Source organism: Osmerus mordax, chromosome 9, assembly GCF_038355195.1.
Source record: "Osmerus mordax isolate fOsmMor3 chromosome 9, fOsmMor3.pri, whole genome shotgun sequence".
In the NCBI taxonomy this organism is placed as follows: Eukaryota; Metazoa; Chordata; class Actinopteri; order Osmeriformes; family Osmeridae; genus Osmerus; species Osmerus mordax.
Window position 1 is genome coordinate 16,234,215 of NC_090058.1, and position 15,382 is coordinate 16,249,596.

A 15,382-nucleotide genomic window follows, 5' to 3' on the forward strand; every position below is an offset into this window, starting at 1 on the left:
GTTGATGCCATCAGCAGCCTACTGGCATGATTATATAAGAACTTTAAGAAAACGTTATGTAATTAATGAAATGAAGAATAACAGAAGCTATCATCCTTTTGCACAAAAACAATACATTTATTCAAGTGTTCTCCAGCACAAGTACATAAGGAGTCTTAATTTTCTCTCTCTGGGCACTAGACATACTGGTAAGTATGGGCTGGAGAATGACTGCTACATTTGCTGTATGCACTGGTCTGAAGAAGAGAAATATAGGTCATAAACAATTATGACACAAAATAAGTCACACAGAGTGTCAGCAGATACTGGATATAAAGCTGACCTGGTTGAACAGTGAAATGGGTTGTTGCTGCCCAATCATAACAAAGCATCAAAATCAAGACAACAACTGGAAACACACTGAGGATGATGTGATTGTGATGTGACATGTGATTCCACATGTAGGATTAAGAAGCGGTCAGGAATTAAGCATACATTATGCTACAGTAAAAGTTATTACCAAAAGTTTTTTTTGTCTGATATTTCCCATTATAAGTACATGGGTTTCCCACAGATAAGCACCAACTACAGCAACTTCTATTCTAAAACAATATAGGAAACTTGATTTATTCTCATTATTTTTTTCAAGTACAAAGTTAAAATGCCTTTGTTAATATATATATATAAGCGTGAAATAATAGTGCTTTCCATTACTTCAAGGAACTTAAAAACAGTCATTGTCAAGACAAGTTTATTTCTCTTCCAAACAAATATATTTTTCTTGATTAGATAAAACTTTTAGCACCATCAGAAACACCTACAATCCATCTTGTTCTTACAAAGAAACAGAAGAATGAACAACACTATGTAGGGCTGTGCAGTGAAGTTGAGCGCATCTTTCTTAAAGCTGTTAGGCTAAAATCATTTGACAAATTTAATCTGGATTCACTTGTCACTCAATTATAAACAAAATGAACAGTACTAAAATGCAGACTTTAAGTCTCAAATAAAATGCATCGAAATTTATTTAGATTCAAATCGATCAATTATTAAATGTATTGTATTTTTTTTCATCTAAGCGCCTCTAATTCCATGATATATATTAGCAAAGAATTATATTTGTACATCTCATACGTAATAAAAAAAGATAAAAACAAATTGAAAACAGCAACAGGAAAAATCTATGTACATAATGTACAAAATATTTGGGATGGCAAGTACTTTAGGGAGGGGAAATGAAGTACTGGTCAAAATGCACACGCATTGATCTATCCAGTACAAGGGTGGACAAAACCTGTGGCAATAAGGTCACTTAAGAACTTAATTATAAATGAAATTTAATTCCATTAATAAGGTTATTTGTTTAAATTCTTAAATATGATATAGACTATTTAGAGAATTTATATATATTTTTTGTCATCATCGTAGTTTTTTTTTCAGAGTAAGATAACATCTCGCTAACTGCGACGTCAGTTTTGGGTTCTGACAAACTTGCGCCTAAATCCTCCAAACTCCACATTAGGGTTACAATCAAGAGAATTCAGATTTGAAATGTAATCCATTATAGGATTCCGTAATGCTTGAATTTGTCTAAAATAAACTATTTGGGATTTACAGGGGATGGGAGTCTGGGGTGGGGACCATAGAAGACAGTATGTCTCTCTGTTGGTCGTAAAATACAGTACAAACACATCATATAGTTCCTTGATTCTGTTTTACGTCTTACAATCACATCATAGAAGAAAAAGAGACATTCTTTCATTCTGGAGAATGATACACCGGATCACTACTTTAGCAGAAGACAATATGGGAATGGGAGATAATTGCAATCCATCTACAGTACATGAAGAATCAGATACATGGATTTCACTCATCACCAAAATCCACCCTTTAACTTCTATTGGCACAGCCCTACTGTATACAAAAAGTATTACACAAGGGTAGAACAATTCACATCATAAAACAAAGCAAAACAAATAAAATTACAAACAATTCATAAAATACCAAAGAAAAAAGTAAGTTTACATATAAAAGTGCCTTATAATGTTGGTAAAACAGCACAAAATTGCTATAAAAAAGTAGAAGAACATTGTGAAGCCGCACCATTATTGTTGAATATTTGCACCTGACAGTTTCATAGGTTGCAGGGTTCAAAGGTGAGGGAGTTAACCTGGTTTTGGAGACACCAGGTCACCCTCCCGTCACCTAGAGCACCTGCTAAGAGTTGTACAGTAATGATAGAGGTCAGGATGAACCTAGAAAGTAGTAGTTCACCCCAAACGTTGATCACAGAGTTTTTTTTTTTGTGTTTTTTTTTTGGGAATGACAGAAAACACCACTGCCCATGTGGCTAGCTTCCTGTTCTGTTTGTGCATCACACAGGATGTGGGCCTGAGGGTGGAAAGGCTGAATGATTAAAAGCACCAGTACAGCTTTTTTAGTAAAAGCTGTAAAACATAGAAAAGAGGATATGGCATACTCTTTCAGTCAACACTCAACCATCATTTCTCAACTTTTTAAGGAATTAAATATCGCACATAACTTTCACAGTGTGAGAACGTCACACTGAAATAAAAATAAATGTTTTCAGGCAACGGTTTCTAGGTGCCATCTTGTCTAAATTGTCGTGCCACATGGGGTATGATGTTCTCATCATCTTGGAGCACCATGGTATTGTAACCATTTTACAGTAGTACCTTTTTCACCTTCAGTTTGTGTAAATAAACTGTAAACAAAGAGGTATATATGATCTGGTGGATTTTGGATTCATTGACACAGCTTTCTTGAGACTGATAAAAACAAACCCTTCTCACCTCTCGGCTCAGTAGCTGGAGGAAATAGAAGATTGCTACATTATTGGTGGAATTCATAGCTCACCTCATGCTGTCATAGCCAGAATATTCCACATACATTATGTATCTTAAAAATCCCTATCTTTCAGATATTTGCCAGACAAACCTAGTATTTTTTTAACGCACAGATTGTGTTTTCATCTTTCTCAGTGCCTTGAGAAGAAAGCCTTGTCTCAAGTATAGCTTGCACAAATAAATCAATAAAAAAATACTGGATAACACTGCTAAAAGGTAAAATGACATATAAAATTAAATAGAATAGGAATTACATTTCAAATACAAGAAATAATGTGAAATTTCTACTTGTGAATTATACTTGTGTGTATAATCTCAAGGCTCTGGTTTCTGGGTAGAACATCAGTAAAATGTTGTGAAGGTTCAGACTATTCTTCCCAACATCTAAACACAGGCAAAGTAATCTTTGAGCGGTGCGAACAAGTGGCGGATGACAGGCACGCTCCATGACCTTCCCAGAAGCCTTTGCCTGGCCAGTCGGCTCATGTTGGATACATCAGTGTAGTGGACAGGAAACCCAAAGACTCTGTCACGGTAACGCAGTACATCAGGAGGGCAGTGGACGGAGAAAAAAAAATAGACAGATGGACAGTGACACAGACAGACAGACAAACAAACAAACAGACGGAAATTAATTCATATTTCCTCATAATAACCCCTAGTAATATTATCTCGCAATAATAACTGTCATTTCTAAAAGTTGACTAAGTCAACAACTGAGCTAGCACACCTTTCCATCTCAGTGCACCAGAGAATGTCCTCCTTCTCATTCATGAAGACTGGGAAGTGCTGGTCCTTGCCTTGCTTTATAGAGTTAGAGCGAGTTGTGATAGTCCTCACTTTGCCAAACTAGGAAGGATAACCAGAGAGTTTACATGAACATCATACACACTAGAGCATCACAAGCACAATAATGCAGTCAGGAATCATGCATAAAGTAAAAGCTATCACCAAACTGTTTTTTCTTTTTGGGGGGGGGGGCGGAAATTCCCCATAATAAATACAGCATGGGCTTTATAGGTTGCGGATGTATAAATTGATGAATGACTAAATGTGTCTATGAACATAGACGCAAAAAACCCTCAAAACCGAGACACACCTTAGCTGTCCTCCCATGCTCCAAGCAGTCCTGGAGGTCCAGTTTGTCGGTACACATGGCCGAGAGGGGTCTACATGAGGGAAGAGAGGGAGGTCAGCAAGGAGGATGAAACATAAATGCCAGGAAGGAGGGGGGTGGGGTGTGTGTGTTGGGGGGGGGGTAAATGTTTGTGAGCTCAGTCTGGTGAGAAGGAAGGGTTTGGGGTTTGTCCAGGCTTTGGGTCACTTCGTTAGCACGGCGGTTGGCTCCCTCACCGTTCTCTCGCCAACCTGTTCATGCCAGGAAGGTTGCCCCAGAAGTAGCGAGCGCGGTGAGCCGCCGACACCTCCTTGGCGTCGATCATCACTGGGTTGCACTGTTGGTGACAGAGGTGCACCAGTGTCAAAGGTCAGACTAGGGATGCCGTGACACGTAATGTGATCCGCTACCAAAAGGGGGCATTAGAATACAGTTATCTACGTGGGACTTGTTTGACATGAAAGTGTGTCTCATTTTGGTCTCGCTTCCGACCAGACGACGGAAAGATGATAGGAAGTGTTCAGTAGCACTTCCTGTTTATGGGTGGTGGTGTGGCAGACCTCTAAGAAGCGAGAGATGTCCCTTTTGTCGCTCACGCCCATGGCCACCACGTTCTCAAACAGCCAGAAGAACGGACGGCTGTCGCCCTCTTTCGGCCGAGCCTCGTGAAGCAGCCGGTAGAATTCAAAAAACAGACGACCAGTGCCCTCTACAGGAGACAGGGGAAATGATCCAGCTTAGTCAGCGTCACGGTGTCGGCCAGCCGGCCTGTCTTCCAGCCTGCCACCTGGTAAACAGGCGGTAAACAGGCGGTCAAAAGCAATGAGTCCAGACTCACCATAAAGGCCCTTCCTAGCAGGGTTGACGATGGAGAGATCATTGCAGGGGCTACCTCCGATCACCAAGTCAAATGGACCCCATTCCTGTATCTGCAGAGAGAGGGAAAGCCAGAGAAAGAGGGAGAGATAGGGAGGGACAGAGTTAGAGAGCAAGGGAAGGATAGAGGGAGAGAGAGAAAGAGGGAGAGATAGGGAGGGAGAGAGTTAGAGAGCAAGGGAAGGATAGAGGGAAAGAGAGAAAGAGGGAGAGATAGGGAGGGAGAGAGTTAGAGAGCAAGGGAAGGATAGAGGGAGAGAGAGAAAGAGGGAAAGATAGGGAGGGACAGAGGCAGTCAAATAAAGAGAGAGAAAAACGGAGAGAAAGGGAAAGAGAGAGCGAAAAATAAATAAATCGAGACAGAAAAAGAGGGAAAGAGAGGGTAAGAAAGAGAGAGAAAAACGCAGATAGAGATGGACAAAGAAGAAGAGAATGAAAGAGAAAATCCGAGAGAGAGAAGCACAGAAACTGAGAAAAACACATCAAGACAACGTTTTCTCCAAAAAATAGCAAAGAGAAAAGAGAGAGAGAAAAGAGGAGGGGACAGCACAAAACAATAAAAAAGAAAAGCCCAGTGAGAGCCCAGCACAACCAAAACAGATCCTCACGGATTGGGACTCCACCCCCCCCAGCGCCTGCTCGGCCTCCACTCACGTGTTTACGGGTGACGTTCCTCACGTCGCCCACGTACATGATGTGGCCCTGGTGCTGCACAATGCCCACCGTGATGGAATCCTCGCACACCTCCGACGCCACGTAGCGCTCCACTTGGATGCCCAGCTCCCTCAGCACCAGCAGCCCTGCACAGGGGTCAGCCAGGGGTCAGAGGTCACTGTAACAGCATCTTCATCATTCAAATACAACTTTATTGTCCATGTGGAGGTAGAATAATGAAGGGTAAAGGTACAGTAGACCACAACTGAAGATAAAGCCAGACTCGCTAATAAAATTGTGATTTTCTATCATTCTCAAATTTTTCTGTATGCAGTATTTGTGCGTTGCTTTCGATAAAAGTATCTGCTAAATGAAATGTAAATGTCATATAAATATAGATCACCAGGGGCATGGTCAAAGGGGGAACGATTCATTAGTTGTGTTTTTTTTTTATTATTTGTTTTTCTGGGGCCCCAAATTCCTGTTACTGTAACTGTTGGCGTGGCAACACTGTGTGCTGACTGACATAACAGACAGTGGTATGATATGATCTTCTGGAGGGGCTAGGACTAGGGGAGGGGGTAACCTGATCCAGACAGAACACTTTGTTCAGACGAAGAGTTTTGGAAACGTCAGAGAGAAGCGCTGGGGATTCTTGTCTAACCTGTTGCTATGCCGTCAAACAGTGACAGCACCCGTATGGGCTGCCTCTTCTCTGCCATGACCGGGGGGTACAGCTTAGGTGGCTCCTGGAACACAGGAAGCAGGTTGGTATCCATACACCAGGCGAGAGAATGGTATTATAAAAATATATTTATTTTTGTATCTGTATTGTTTTAAATTATACTATACATATATTATATAATATTATTATAACTATTATATATTATATAAAAATACAATATAATAATGTAATGATATATATATGATAATATTATTATTATTATTATTATATTATTGTAATGCTTTTACGTTTTTCACAATTGCTAAAACACTAAACCCCATTCTCTGAATTAAATGTTCAGTAAAGTAAAACAATTTGTCAAATCAGACACTCTTTTGGCAAAACTCGAAACACATTCTCATTCACTAAACACATTTTGCACTGTGATGCACTTGTGCTGCAAAATGGTAAACACAGGCGGCAAACAGTAAACACAACTACAACACAGTTGTCATCTGTAAAACACAATGACTCTCTATGACTTCTAATGGTGGTTTGGGACAAAGTCAGCTTTCACTGTGGTGTCGTGTATGAGAATAGTTAAACATCAACCAGCATTTTTTACTGTAAATGTTTACCTTCCACCATACAGCCCTTTTCTCAACCCAATTAAAGAGTTTTTCTCTGTGTGGCGGTGAAAGGTCTATGACCGAAACCCATATACCAGGGTAAATCTCTGACAGTCAATGGAATTGTCCTGTGGTGACATAGATGTGGAGTGTTTTCAAGGCTGGATCCAGCACACCAGAGGGTTTTTACCCCGTTTTTCTTTGTTCTTTGTTGACAGTACTAAGTTGTGATGGTTACTGTAATATTTTCAAACCAAATCAAATGCACAGTATTTGTATAGCCCTTTTTACAAGCAATGTCACAGAGGGCTTCACATATGCCCATAGAACTGCCCCTCAGCCAACCTCAACCCTCAAGGAAGACAGGGAAAAACTCCCAGGAAAACTAACTAGAGGAGAAAAAATAGAAGAAACCTTGGGAGGAGCAATTCAGTGAGGGATCCCCTCCTCCAGAGACGGTTGGTGAAAGAGAGGTGCAGAACACAGGCTAAACATAGTCATACATCAGGAAAGTGTAAATGGGTGTTGAAACACCAAAATCCAGTGTTTCAAAATCCATTTTCTTTATTGCTACGTAAATGCATTTACTGTGTATACATAAACAAATTTGTCTTTACATGGAACTACATGGCCTGGAAGCTGTGTTCTCAATTTTTTTGTGTTGTGTCTAATAATTGCTCCATAGTGTTTATATATTGATTTGCTGTGTTTATGATCTGACAGAATTGTTTGATTTTGAGCACATGTTACATGGTTTAGGAGCGAGTGTTTGATTTTGCCAGAAGAGTCAGAGGTTTTGGAAATGAAGTTTTGTGTTTACAGTTTTGAGAAAATGGTTGACTGTTTCAAGAAATGTGTTTTAGCAATCGTGAAAAACTGTAACTGAGGCCCATACAAAATCTTGGTCGTGGTTGTTGGCAAAGAAGTGCTGGAGGTGGCAGGGCCAGTCGGCCCGGCGTTCCAGCAGCCCGAACACGCCCTTCTGCCCACACATGTAGCAGTTCCACGGATCCTCCTTTATAGCAGCGTGAGATGCTCCCGGCCCAACCAGGAGGTCCACACACTCCACACAGAAACACCTGCAGGAGGAGGGGGGGGAGGGAGAAAGGGCAGGAGGAAGATGAGATGGCAAAGGCAGGAGGAGAAGGAGGAACAGGAAGAGGAGGACAATATGGTAGAGGTGCAAGAGGAAAATGAGGAAGAAGAGGAGGGCGCAGGAGGAGGAAGAGCAAGAGGAGGAGGAGAAGGAGGAAGTGAAGGGACAAGAGCAAGTGGACAAAGAAGAGAAGCTTTTAGTACTGAGACAAACTAGGACGGGGAACTGTGTAATGCACACAGACATAATTACCAAAACAGAGTATTGATGCACACGTTATCCACAGATCAACATGCATTAGGAACACACACACACGCACACATACTTCAAAATACACTAGGAACACACTCACACATTAATACACACATCTACATCATACTATATGCCAGGCATTTCTGTCTGTCTGTAGCTCAATTAGCTCATGAACCGGGCACTGTATGAAGTTTAGCAGGTGTATAGATCCAGACCCAAGGATGTGCAGGAAAGAGGGTGAAGTTGTTTAGATGTGTCACTAGCTGTAGTGATTATGGTATTCTAAAGAGAGCGAGGGCCGCGACAGGCATTGTACATGTCATCATCTCGGGTTATCAACTAACTGACATCTTAATCATTGGCTGCATCACGGGCACGGGCATCACAGGCACGGCCACTGCACTTAGCATATCACTTCATAGCACTATCATAGCACTGAGTTTATCATACTATAATACCAGGAATATGTGTGTGTGTGTGTGTTTATTTGTGTCGACGAATCAACAAACCGACATCTGAATCACCAGCTGCATCACGGGCACTAGTTCTCTAAAAACACATACACATTCACTCAGAGCACACACACATGCACACACACACACTCAGGACCCAGGTGGCTGACCTGCAGCAGTTGTTGTTGCCACACATGAGCACCTCCCTCCCTCCACAGCAGATGGTGCAGTAGGACTGGTAGCCATCGTCGTCATACTGGTACGCACACTCCAAGAAGCAGTTCTGAGGCAGACAAGGGTAAGACCATAACCTGACAGCTCGTTACAGCTCAGGGGTGGAGACACTCAAATGTTACTGGCCTCATATAAACAAACTGCTTCTGCACTCAAGTGTTGCTGTGGCTGTGCTACATCGTTATCTCTTGTTTTCACAGTGGTTGTTTGTGAAGGCTCTTCAAGGAGCTATGTGTGTGTGTGTGTTTGTTTACAGTCTGTTAAGGATGCTAGGGATTAGGCCGAAGCTTGAAAGTTGTCCAAAGCCTCCTCTTCCCCCTCCTCCTCCCCCTCTCCCCTCCTCCTCCTCCTCCTCCTCCTCCTCCTCCTCCTCCCCCTCCTTCTCCTCCTCCCCCTCCTCCTTCTCCTCCTCCTACCCCTCCTCCTCTTCTCCCTCCTCCCCCTCCTCTTCTCCCTCCTCTTCTCCCTCCTCCCCCTCCTTCTCCTCCTCCTTCCTCACCTTGCAGCTTTGGCACATTCCCCCAGCGAAGAGAGGGTGCTCCAGGGAAACACTGAGACTTCCACAGGAGATGCAGATGTCTGGAGCAGGGAGACCAGATACCGAGTCAGCCAAGGCCAGGAGCAAGAACACAAGAAGAGGACAGATCAGACCCGAACCATATATATTCTCAACAGAACAGCTCATTCAGAAGATGGGTATATCTCACAAGTAAAGCATTTGACTGCAAATCAAGAGATCGCAGGTTCAAACCCCCGTTTGCATGAAAGCGTGCGCTGAATAAATCCATGGTCACGCAGCTAACACATTCCCCGTTTTCCTTATCCCCTCTGAGGTCAGAGGTCGGCGAGAGGACAGGAAGTTACTCACCCTCGATGTTCCTGCACTTCTGTCTCACTTCAGACACGAGTCGCTCTGTTGCAGACAAAACAACACACATGGTTTCAGGTGAAATGGAGGCTGTCAACGTGTTACCCCAAGTACCCTGATATGCACCACAGTCTTTGCTTGTGACATGTCAAACTATGTGTACTACATGCACAATACTGTGTGGTAAACATACAATACCGTGTACAAAATGTGCAGTGCTGTGTACTACACGAAAAAAAAAACATTAACCTGACTTAATAATGGGACTCAGGTTGACAAAGTTCATCCTACCTACATTAGCATGACTGAACCTGTCCTGTGTGTGTTAGTCTATTACCAGGCCTGACCCCCCTCTCCCCTCTCCCTCCTCCCTAGACTCCCCCTCTGATATTCAGCTCTGTTAATGATCCCACTGGGAGGGGATATGGGGGTCGCAACCCCAATATAACCCAGTAAGCGAGGCACCTCACCTCTCGTCCTCTCGTCAATGATGTCCTTGACTTTAGGCTTCTCCACTGTGCTTTTGCGAGGCTTTTTGGCAGGAGGGGGCGTGTAGGACGCTGCCTCTGGCTCCGCCCACATCTCAGGGTACACCTCCTTGTATGGGTTGCGTTCCTCTGGTGGGAGGAGCATAGACAGACCGTGATGACCTCAGATGACCGAGACGTGAATATAAACCAGAACGTAAAATGTAACAATACTGAACAATAAACATGAAATGTGTGGCAGGTGCTACGACATGACATGTGGGGACATTTCTCATCCCTGTTTTTAGTTGGTAATCAGAGCAATTTGTGGATGGATTTTCTTTGAGCTGGGATGTTTTGGCATGCTCACGACTATGCCTTGCCAAGACAAATACAGTTTGACAAATGGGTAGATGCTTGGCCTGGACACCAAAAACAAAAAACGACTTTGGAACTCCCAGATCAGAGCTCAACGTGTAGTTCAGTCATGTGAGTTAGTTAAAGTTAGTTTATATGCATATAAACTATACATATGGACTGGTTATTATATATGAACCAGTGAATGCTAATGAACTGGTTATTATATATGAAACAGTTCATGCATATCAACTAGATCTTATGTAAGAACTAGTTCATGCATATGACCTAGTTTTACATATGACTGTCTTGCCTTCGGGGGGCTCTAAGCCTTTAGGACCTGTGGGCTTGAACCCAGTCATGGCCCACTCAATCATCTGCTTGTTCTGCATGTCCACTGATTTGGAGGTGTCCGTCTCGTCGCTGTCAGGGCAAGCTAGGAAGGCTTTGCCTGCTCGGGTGCTCGCCACCTGGGGACAGACAGTGTTATCACTGGTTCATTTCCAAAAGGTTGACAACACTAGGTTTACAAGATTAGGTTAGCAACACTAAGTTTACAAAATCAGGTTAGCAACACTAGGTTTACAAGATTAGGTTAGCAACACTAAGTTTACAAAATCAGGTTAGCAACACTAGGTTTACAAAAGTAGGTTAGCAACACTAGGTTTACAAAACTAGATTGACAACACTAGCTAAAATCTTTTTTCACAAGACTAGGTTTACGACGATGACGACGACGACGACTAGGTTTACAAAATTCGACTTAGGGCACAACACTAGCATAGGAATGTTTTCCTACTGTTTATTCCATTTAGTCAAAACAGGAAAACTACACCAACAGAATCAGTACAAAATAACTGTTGTTTTAAAAAATAAACCTGCCACCTACTTGAAGAACTTCGTAGATGGCTTTCTTGTACATGGGCTGCTTGTTGTAGGTTGGCTGGTGAAAGGCGTTGCAGAAGGAACTCAAAGGCATCAGTTTCTCCACACAGACCTGTGAGGCCAGAGCAGACAGAAAACCATGACCACCTAAACGTTCTTGTTTTACCACTTTTCAGCAAATGTAATGGAGTTTTGCTATTAAATATTCAGCATGTGATAGAGTGTCCGCATTACTGTTTGGGAACAGCAGCTTTGCGAATTAATATACAGTTTTAGTGGTTCCCACTGCTTGATTCCCAAACATTCTGTTTGGGAACTTAAAAATAGTTGTAGGGTTTTTTTGGGGGGGAACAAGTTGGAGTTATCTTAGCAGATGTCCGACCCTCACCACTGAGAATTTTCCGTCACCAAACCACATGACCCATCTGGTTCCCTCAGCTGCACGGCTGCGTCCGGTCATCCACCATGACACGATGCGCCCGGGCCACCAGGAGAACCCACGCAGCTTCCCCCAGACCAGCTCCCCGATGCTGAAGCCTCGCCCATCCTGAAAGGTGACCACGCAACCACATCAACAGCCACTGTCTGTATGTCGCTTTGGATAAAAGAGTCTGCTAAACTAAAGGAACGCACAACCAAACAAATACAAATGGATTAAATCCCGAGCAAAGTGCAGGGGAATGTGAACCTGGGACTTCATGTGCAGCTTTATACTCTACCACTGAGCTACACCCATCCCTGACACCATTAACCACCACTAACAACCAACATGGCTGCTCTTTACCTCATACTCTGGCTCCGTGTCTGCAGACTTGGGGGATGTCTTGTCTTCTCCTCTGATGGCCACAGGCTCAGGGGTGGTGGCTATGGTGGGTGAGGCGGGGTCAGTGGGCTGTTGTTGTGGCTGTGGCTGTTGTTGCTGTTGTGGTGGCTGTTGTTGTTGCTGTTGTGGTGGCTGTTGTTGTGGCTGTTGCTGTGGCTGTTGTTGTGGCTGTTGTGGTGGCTGTTGTTGTGGCTGTTGTGGTGGCTGTTGTGACTGTTGCTGTTGTGGCTGTTGTTGTTGTGGATGTTGATGAGGCTGTTGAGCCTGTTTTGGCGGTTGGGGGGTCATGGGTTGTGTGATTACTGGCAACTCGTCTTTCTGGGGCTCCTGGGCCTCCACTTCCTCATGGTCCTCCATAGCGTTCATCACTGACAATTTGGCCTTCTTCTCTGCCTGAAACACAGCCAGGGAGGGGGCGGGTTGGGAAGTTGTTTCTGAAAATAACTACCGAAAGTAGGCTAGCTACTGAATGTAACTACTGAAAGTAGGCTAGCTACTGGAAGTAACTACTGTCCAACTACTGTAACTACTTGAGTTTTAGTGAGGTACAGCCACAGATGTAGCTGTGTATATATATCATAGCCCTGGGAGATGTTTATACAGCAATATTTAATCAATTATTCTTACTTATTTAGTTATGGTTCTGGCCTTAATCCTCATATCAGCACATACTGTTGAAGTTTCAAGTTTATTTACCATTTGAAACAACTACAAGTACATTGGAATTATTGTCTAACCTAAGTCCTATATGGTTATAAATCTTAATTTGTACATAAGTAAATCCTAAAACTAAGATAACTAATGAACTCCAGTGTCTATTGGGGTTACCTCCTGTTTAGAGAGGATATCAAAGTGATACAAAACAAGGAGGACCACAACTTTTTCCAGATGTTTCACTGTTGACAGTGGAATACTTCAAACAGGGCTTAGACATTAGCTCAAGTCAACTTAGACCAAAGTCATTCTTTACATAGTATGAATTCACAAGCCACTGTAAACATTCTCTCCGTGTGAGATAAGCTCTGTGGTACCACACCAAACGAACACAGGCCACATCTACTGTTGTGGAGCGTTGATGTAGTGCGCTGACGTAGTGCTCTGACGTAGTGCGCTGACGTAGTGCGTTGACGTAGTGCGTTGACGTAGTGCGCTGACGTAGTGCTTTGACGTAGTGCGCTGACGTAGTGCGTTGACGTAGTGCGCTGACGGCTCGGGGGAGAGAAGTTGACTGGGTTTGTGGTACCTGACACTGAATTGTTGGGTCAATCACACGGGATGAGACCTAACCGTGTCATAAACCTCTCCCTGTAAATCCCCAACAGCTGCACTCATTCTGCAATCTGTCTCTCTCTCTTTCTCTCACACACACACACACTTGCCTGTACTGGCATTTGGTTATCCATGCATACTGTATTCACACACACACACAAGCACGTACACACACACACTGAATATACACTCACTCCCAGATGTAAACACACACACACATATACGAGGAATGACTCAGCAGCTGCGTTCACTCAACAGTTCTAGTCCAGAGTCTCTCCCAGGTCCCCTCTCACACACATACTGTAGACAGCACCGTCTAATAGTGCGGTGTTGGTGGACAAAGAGGGATGAAAAGTGAAGGTCTGGTACGGAAAGAGGGAGAGAGGGGGCAGGGAGAGAGGGGGAGGCAGGGAGAGAGAGAGGGGGAGAGGGTAAGGCAGAAAGAGGGAGAGAAGGTGAGAGGGGGGATGAGGATAAACGACTGGTAAACACCAGGACCAGTGTGTGAGGATGAATCTATCCTATACTGTACATCCTGAGGGGGGAGGAACGGCGGGTGGGAGAGGGAAGGAGAGGGGAGTAGAGGGTGGGGGAGGGGGGGAGGGAAGGAGAGGGGAGTAGAGGGGGGGGGAGGGAAGGAGAGGGGAGTAGAGCGGGGGGGGGAGGGGGGAGTAGAGCGGGGGAGGGAACGAGAGGGGAGGAGGGAACGAGAGGGGAGTAGAGCGGGGGGGAGGGGGGAGTAGAGCGGGGGAGGGAAGGAGAGGGGAGTAGAGGGGGGGGAGAGGGGAGTAGAGCGGGGGAGGGAAGGAGAGGGGAGTAGAGGGGGGGGATGTGGGGAGGGGGGGAGAGGGGGAGGGAAGGAGAGGGGAGTAGGGGGGGGAGGGAAGGAGAGGGGAGTAGAGGGGGGGGAGGGGAGTAGAGGGGGGGGGGGAGGAAGGAGAGTGGAGTAGAGGGGGGGGGAGAGGGGAGCAGAGGGGGGGGGGAAGGAGAGGGGAGGGGAGTAGAGGGGGGGGGAGAAGGAAGGAGAGGGGAAAGAAAGGGAGAGGAATAGAGGGAAGAGGGAATGAGAGGGAAAGGAAGAGGGGAGTAGAGAGGGGGGAGTGTAGAGACCGGCATGCGGAAGGCTTCTGGTGCAGAGTAGAACCATGTGGTCTTCAATCAAACGGCTCTGGTGTCGTTTATAAATATCTGCGTAGTAGAAGCGCATGGCTGGAGTCCAGAGACGTGCTAGGTCTGCTGGGCCAGAAACAACCTCCGCTGGAGTCAGACAGGGATTACAGAGGGAAGAATAGCTTTTCTGCTTGTCAGTGATAGTTGAAGAAACCGATATTTTTAGAGTATTTTTTGTGTTTGTTTGTTTCTGCAAGCTCCTTCCTTCACAAAGAAAAGGCCTATTGATTAAGAAATGCAACGTGGTTCAGTTCATTGTGAGTTCAGTCATCCAGAACTGATTGCATTAAGTAAGGGAACATTCACTGTCAAAGAGAGAGAAAGATAGGGAGAGGCAGAGTGTGGGATAGAGAAAGTGGGAGATTGGAAGAGCGAAAGAGAGAGAAAGATAGGAGAGGCAGAGTGGGAGGGAAAGCGAGAGAGAGCAAGGAGAAAACGGAGCAAGAGGGAAAATCCCGTATCTCACAGCACACACTGTGGTGGCCATTTTAGTGTGTGTAGGGGGGAGTCTGCTGTCTCCAGCACAGTCCGTGGGTTGGAAACTGACTCTGATACGGGCAGTGTGGGGGGGGGTGGGGAGGGGAGTACAGTGGCTATAAGAACCAGATATTTGTCTCTGGCCCTTTTCCCAGTTGTAAAGGCCCCCTTTTGGGGGGCCTCACAATGTGAGTTCCACCAGCAAGACAGGCTCTCTGGATCCAGTGTAGAGAGAGGAAGGGGAGG

At 44.6% G+C, this 15,382-nt stretch overlaps 1 protein-coding gene across 1 annotated transcript in view; it reads right to left on the reverse strand.

The window, feature by feature from the left end:
* Positions 1-626: 626 nt before the first annotated feature.
* LOC136948660 (DNA (cytosine-5)-methyltransferase 3A-like) overlaps positions 627-15,382 on the reverse strand; it is a 35,711-nt gene continuing 20,955 nt past the window's right edge. Inside the window, 17 exon segments of the mRNA XM_067242584.1 lie at positions 627-3,372; positions 3,577-3,695; positions 3,946-4,015; positions 4,200-4,300; positions 4,524-4,672; positions 4,802-4,892; positions 5,494-5,639; positions 6,158-6,242; positions 7,682-7,865; positions 8,757-8,869; positions 9,320-9,399; positions 9,689-9,733; positions 10,159-10,305; positions 10,826-10,982; positions 11,402-11,509; positions 11,786-11,944; positions 12,182-12,613. Of these exon segments, the coding sequence (XP_067098685.1) occupies positions 3,231-3,372; positions 3,577-3,695; positions 3,946-4,015; positions 4,200-4,300; positions 4,524-4,672; positions 4,802-4,892; positions 5,494-5,639; positions 6,158-6,242; positions 7,682-7,865; positions 8,757-8,869; positions 9,320-9,399; positions 9,689-9,733; positions 10,159-10,305; positions 10,826-10,982; positions 11,402-11,509; positions 11,786-11,944; positions 12,182-12,613 (2,328 nt within the window). The 3' untranslated portion in view covers positions 627-3,230.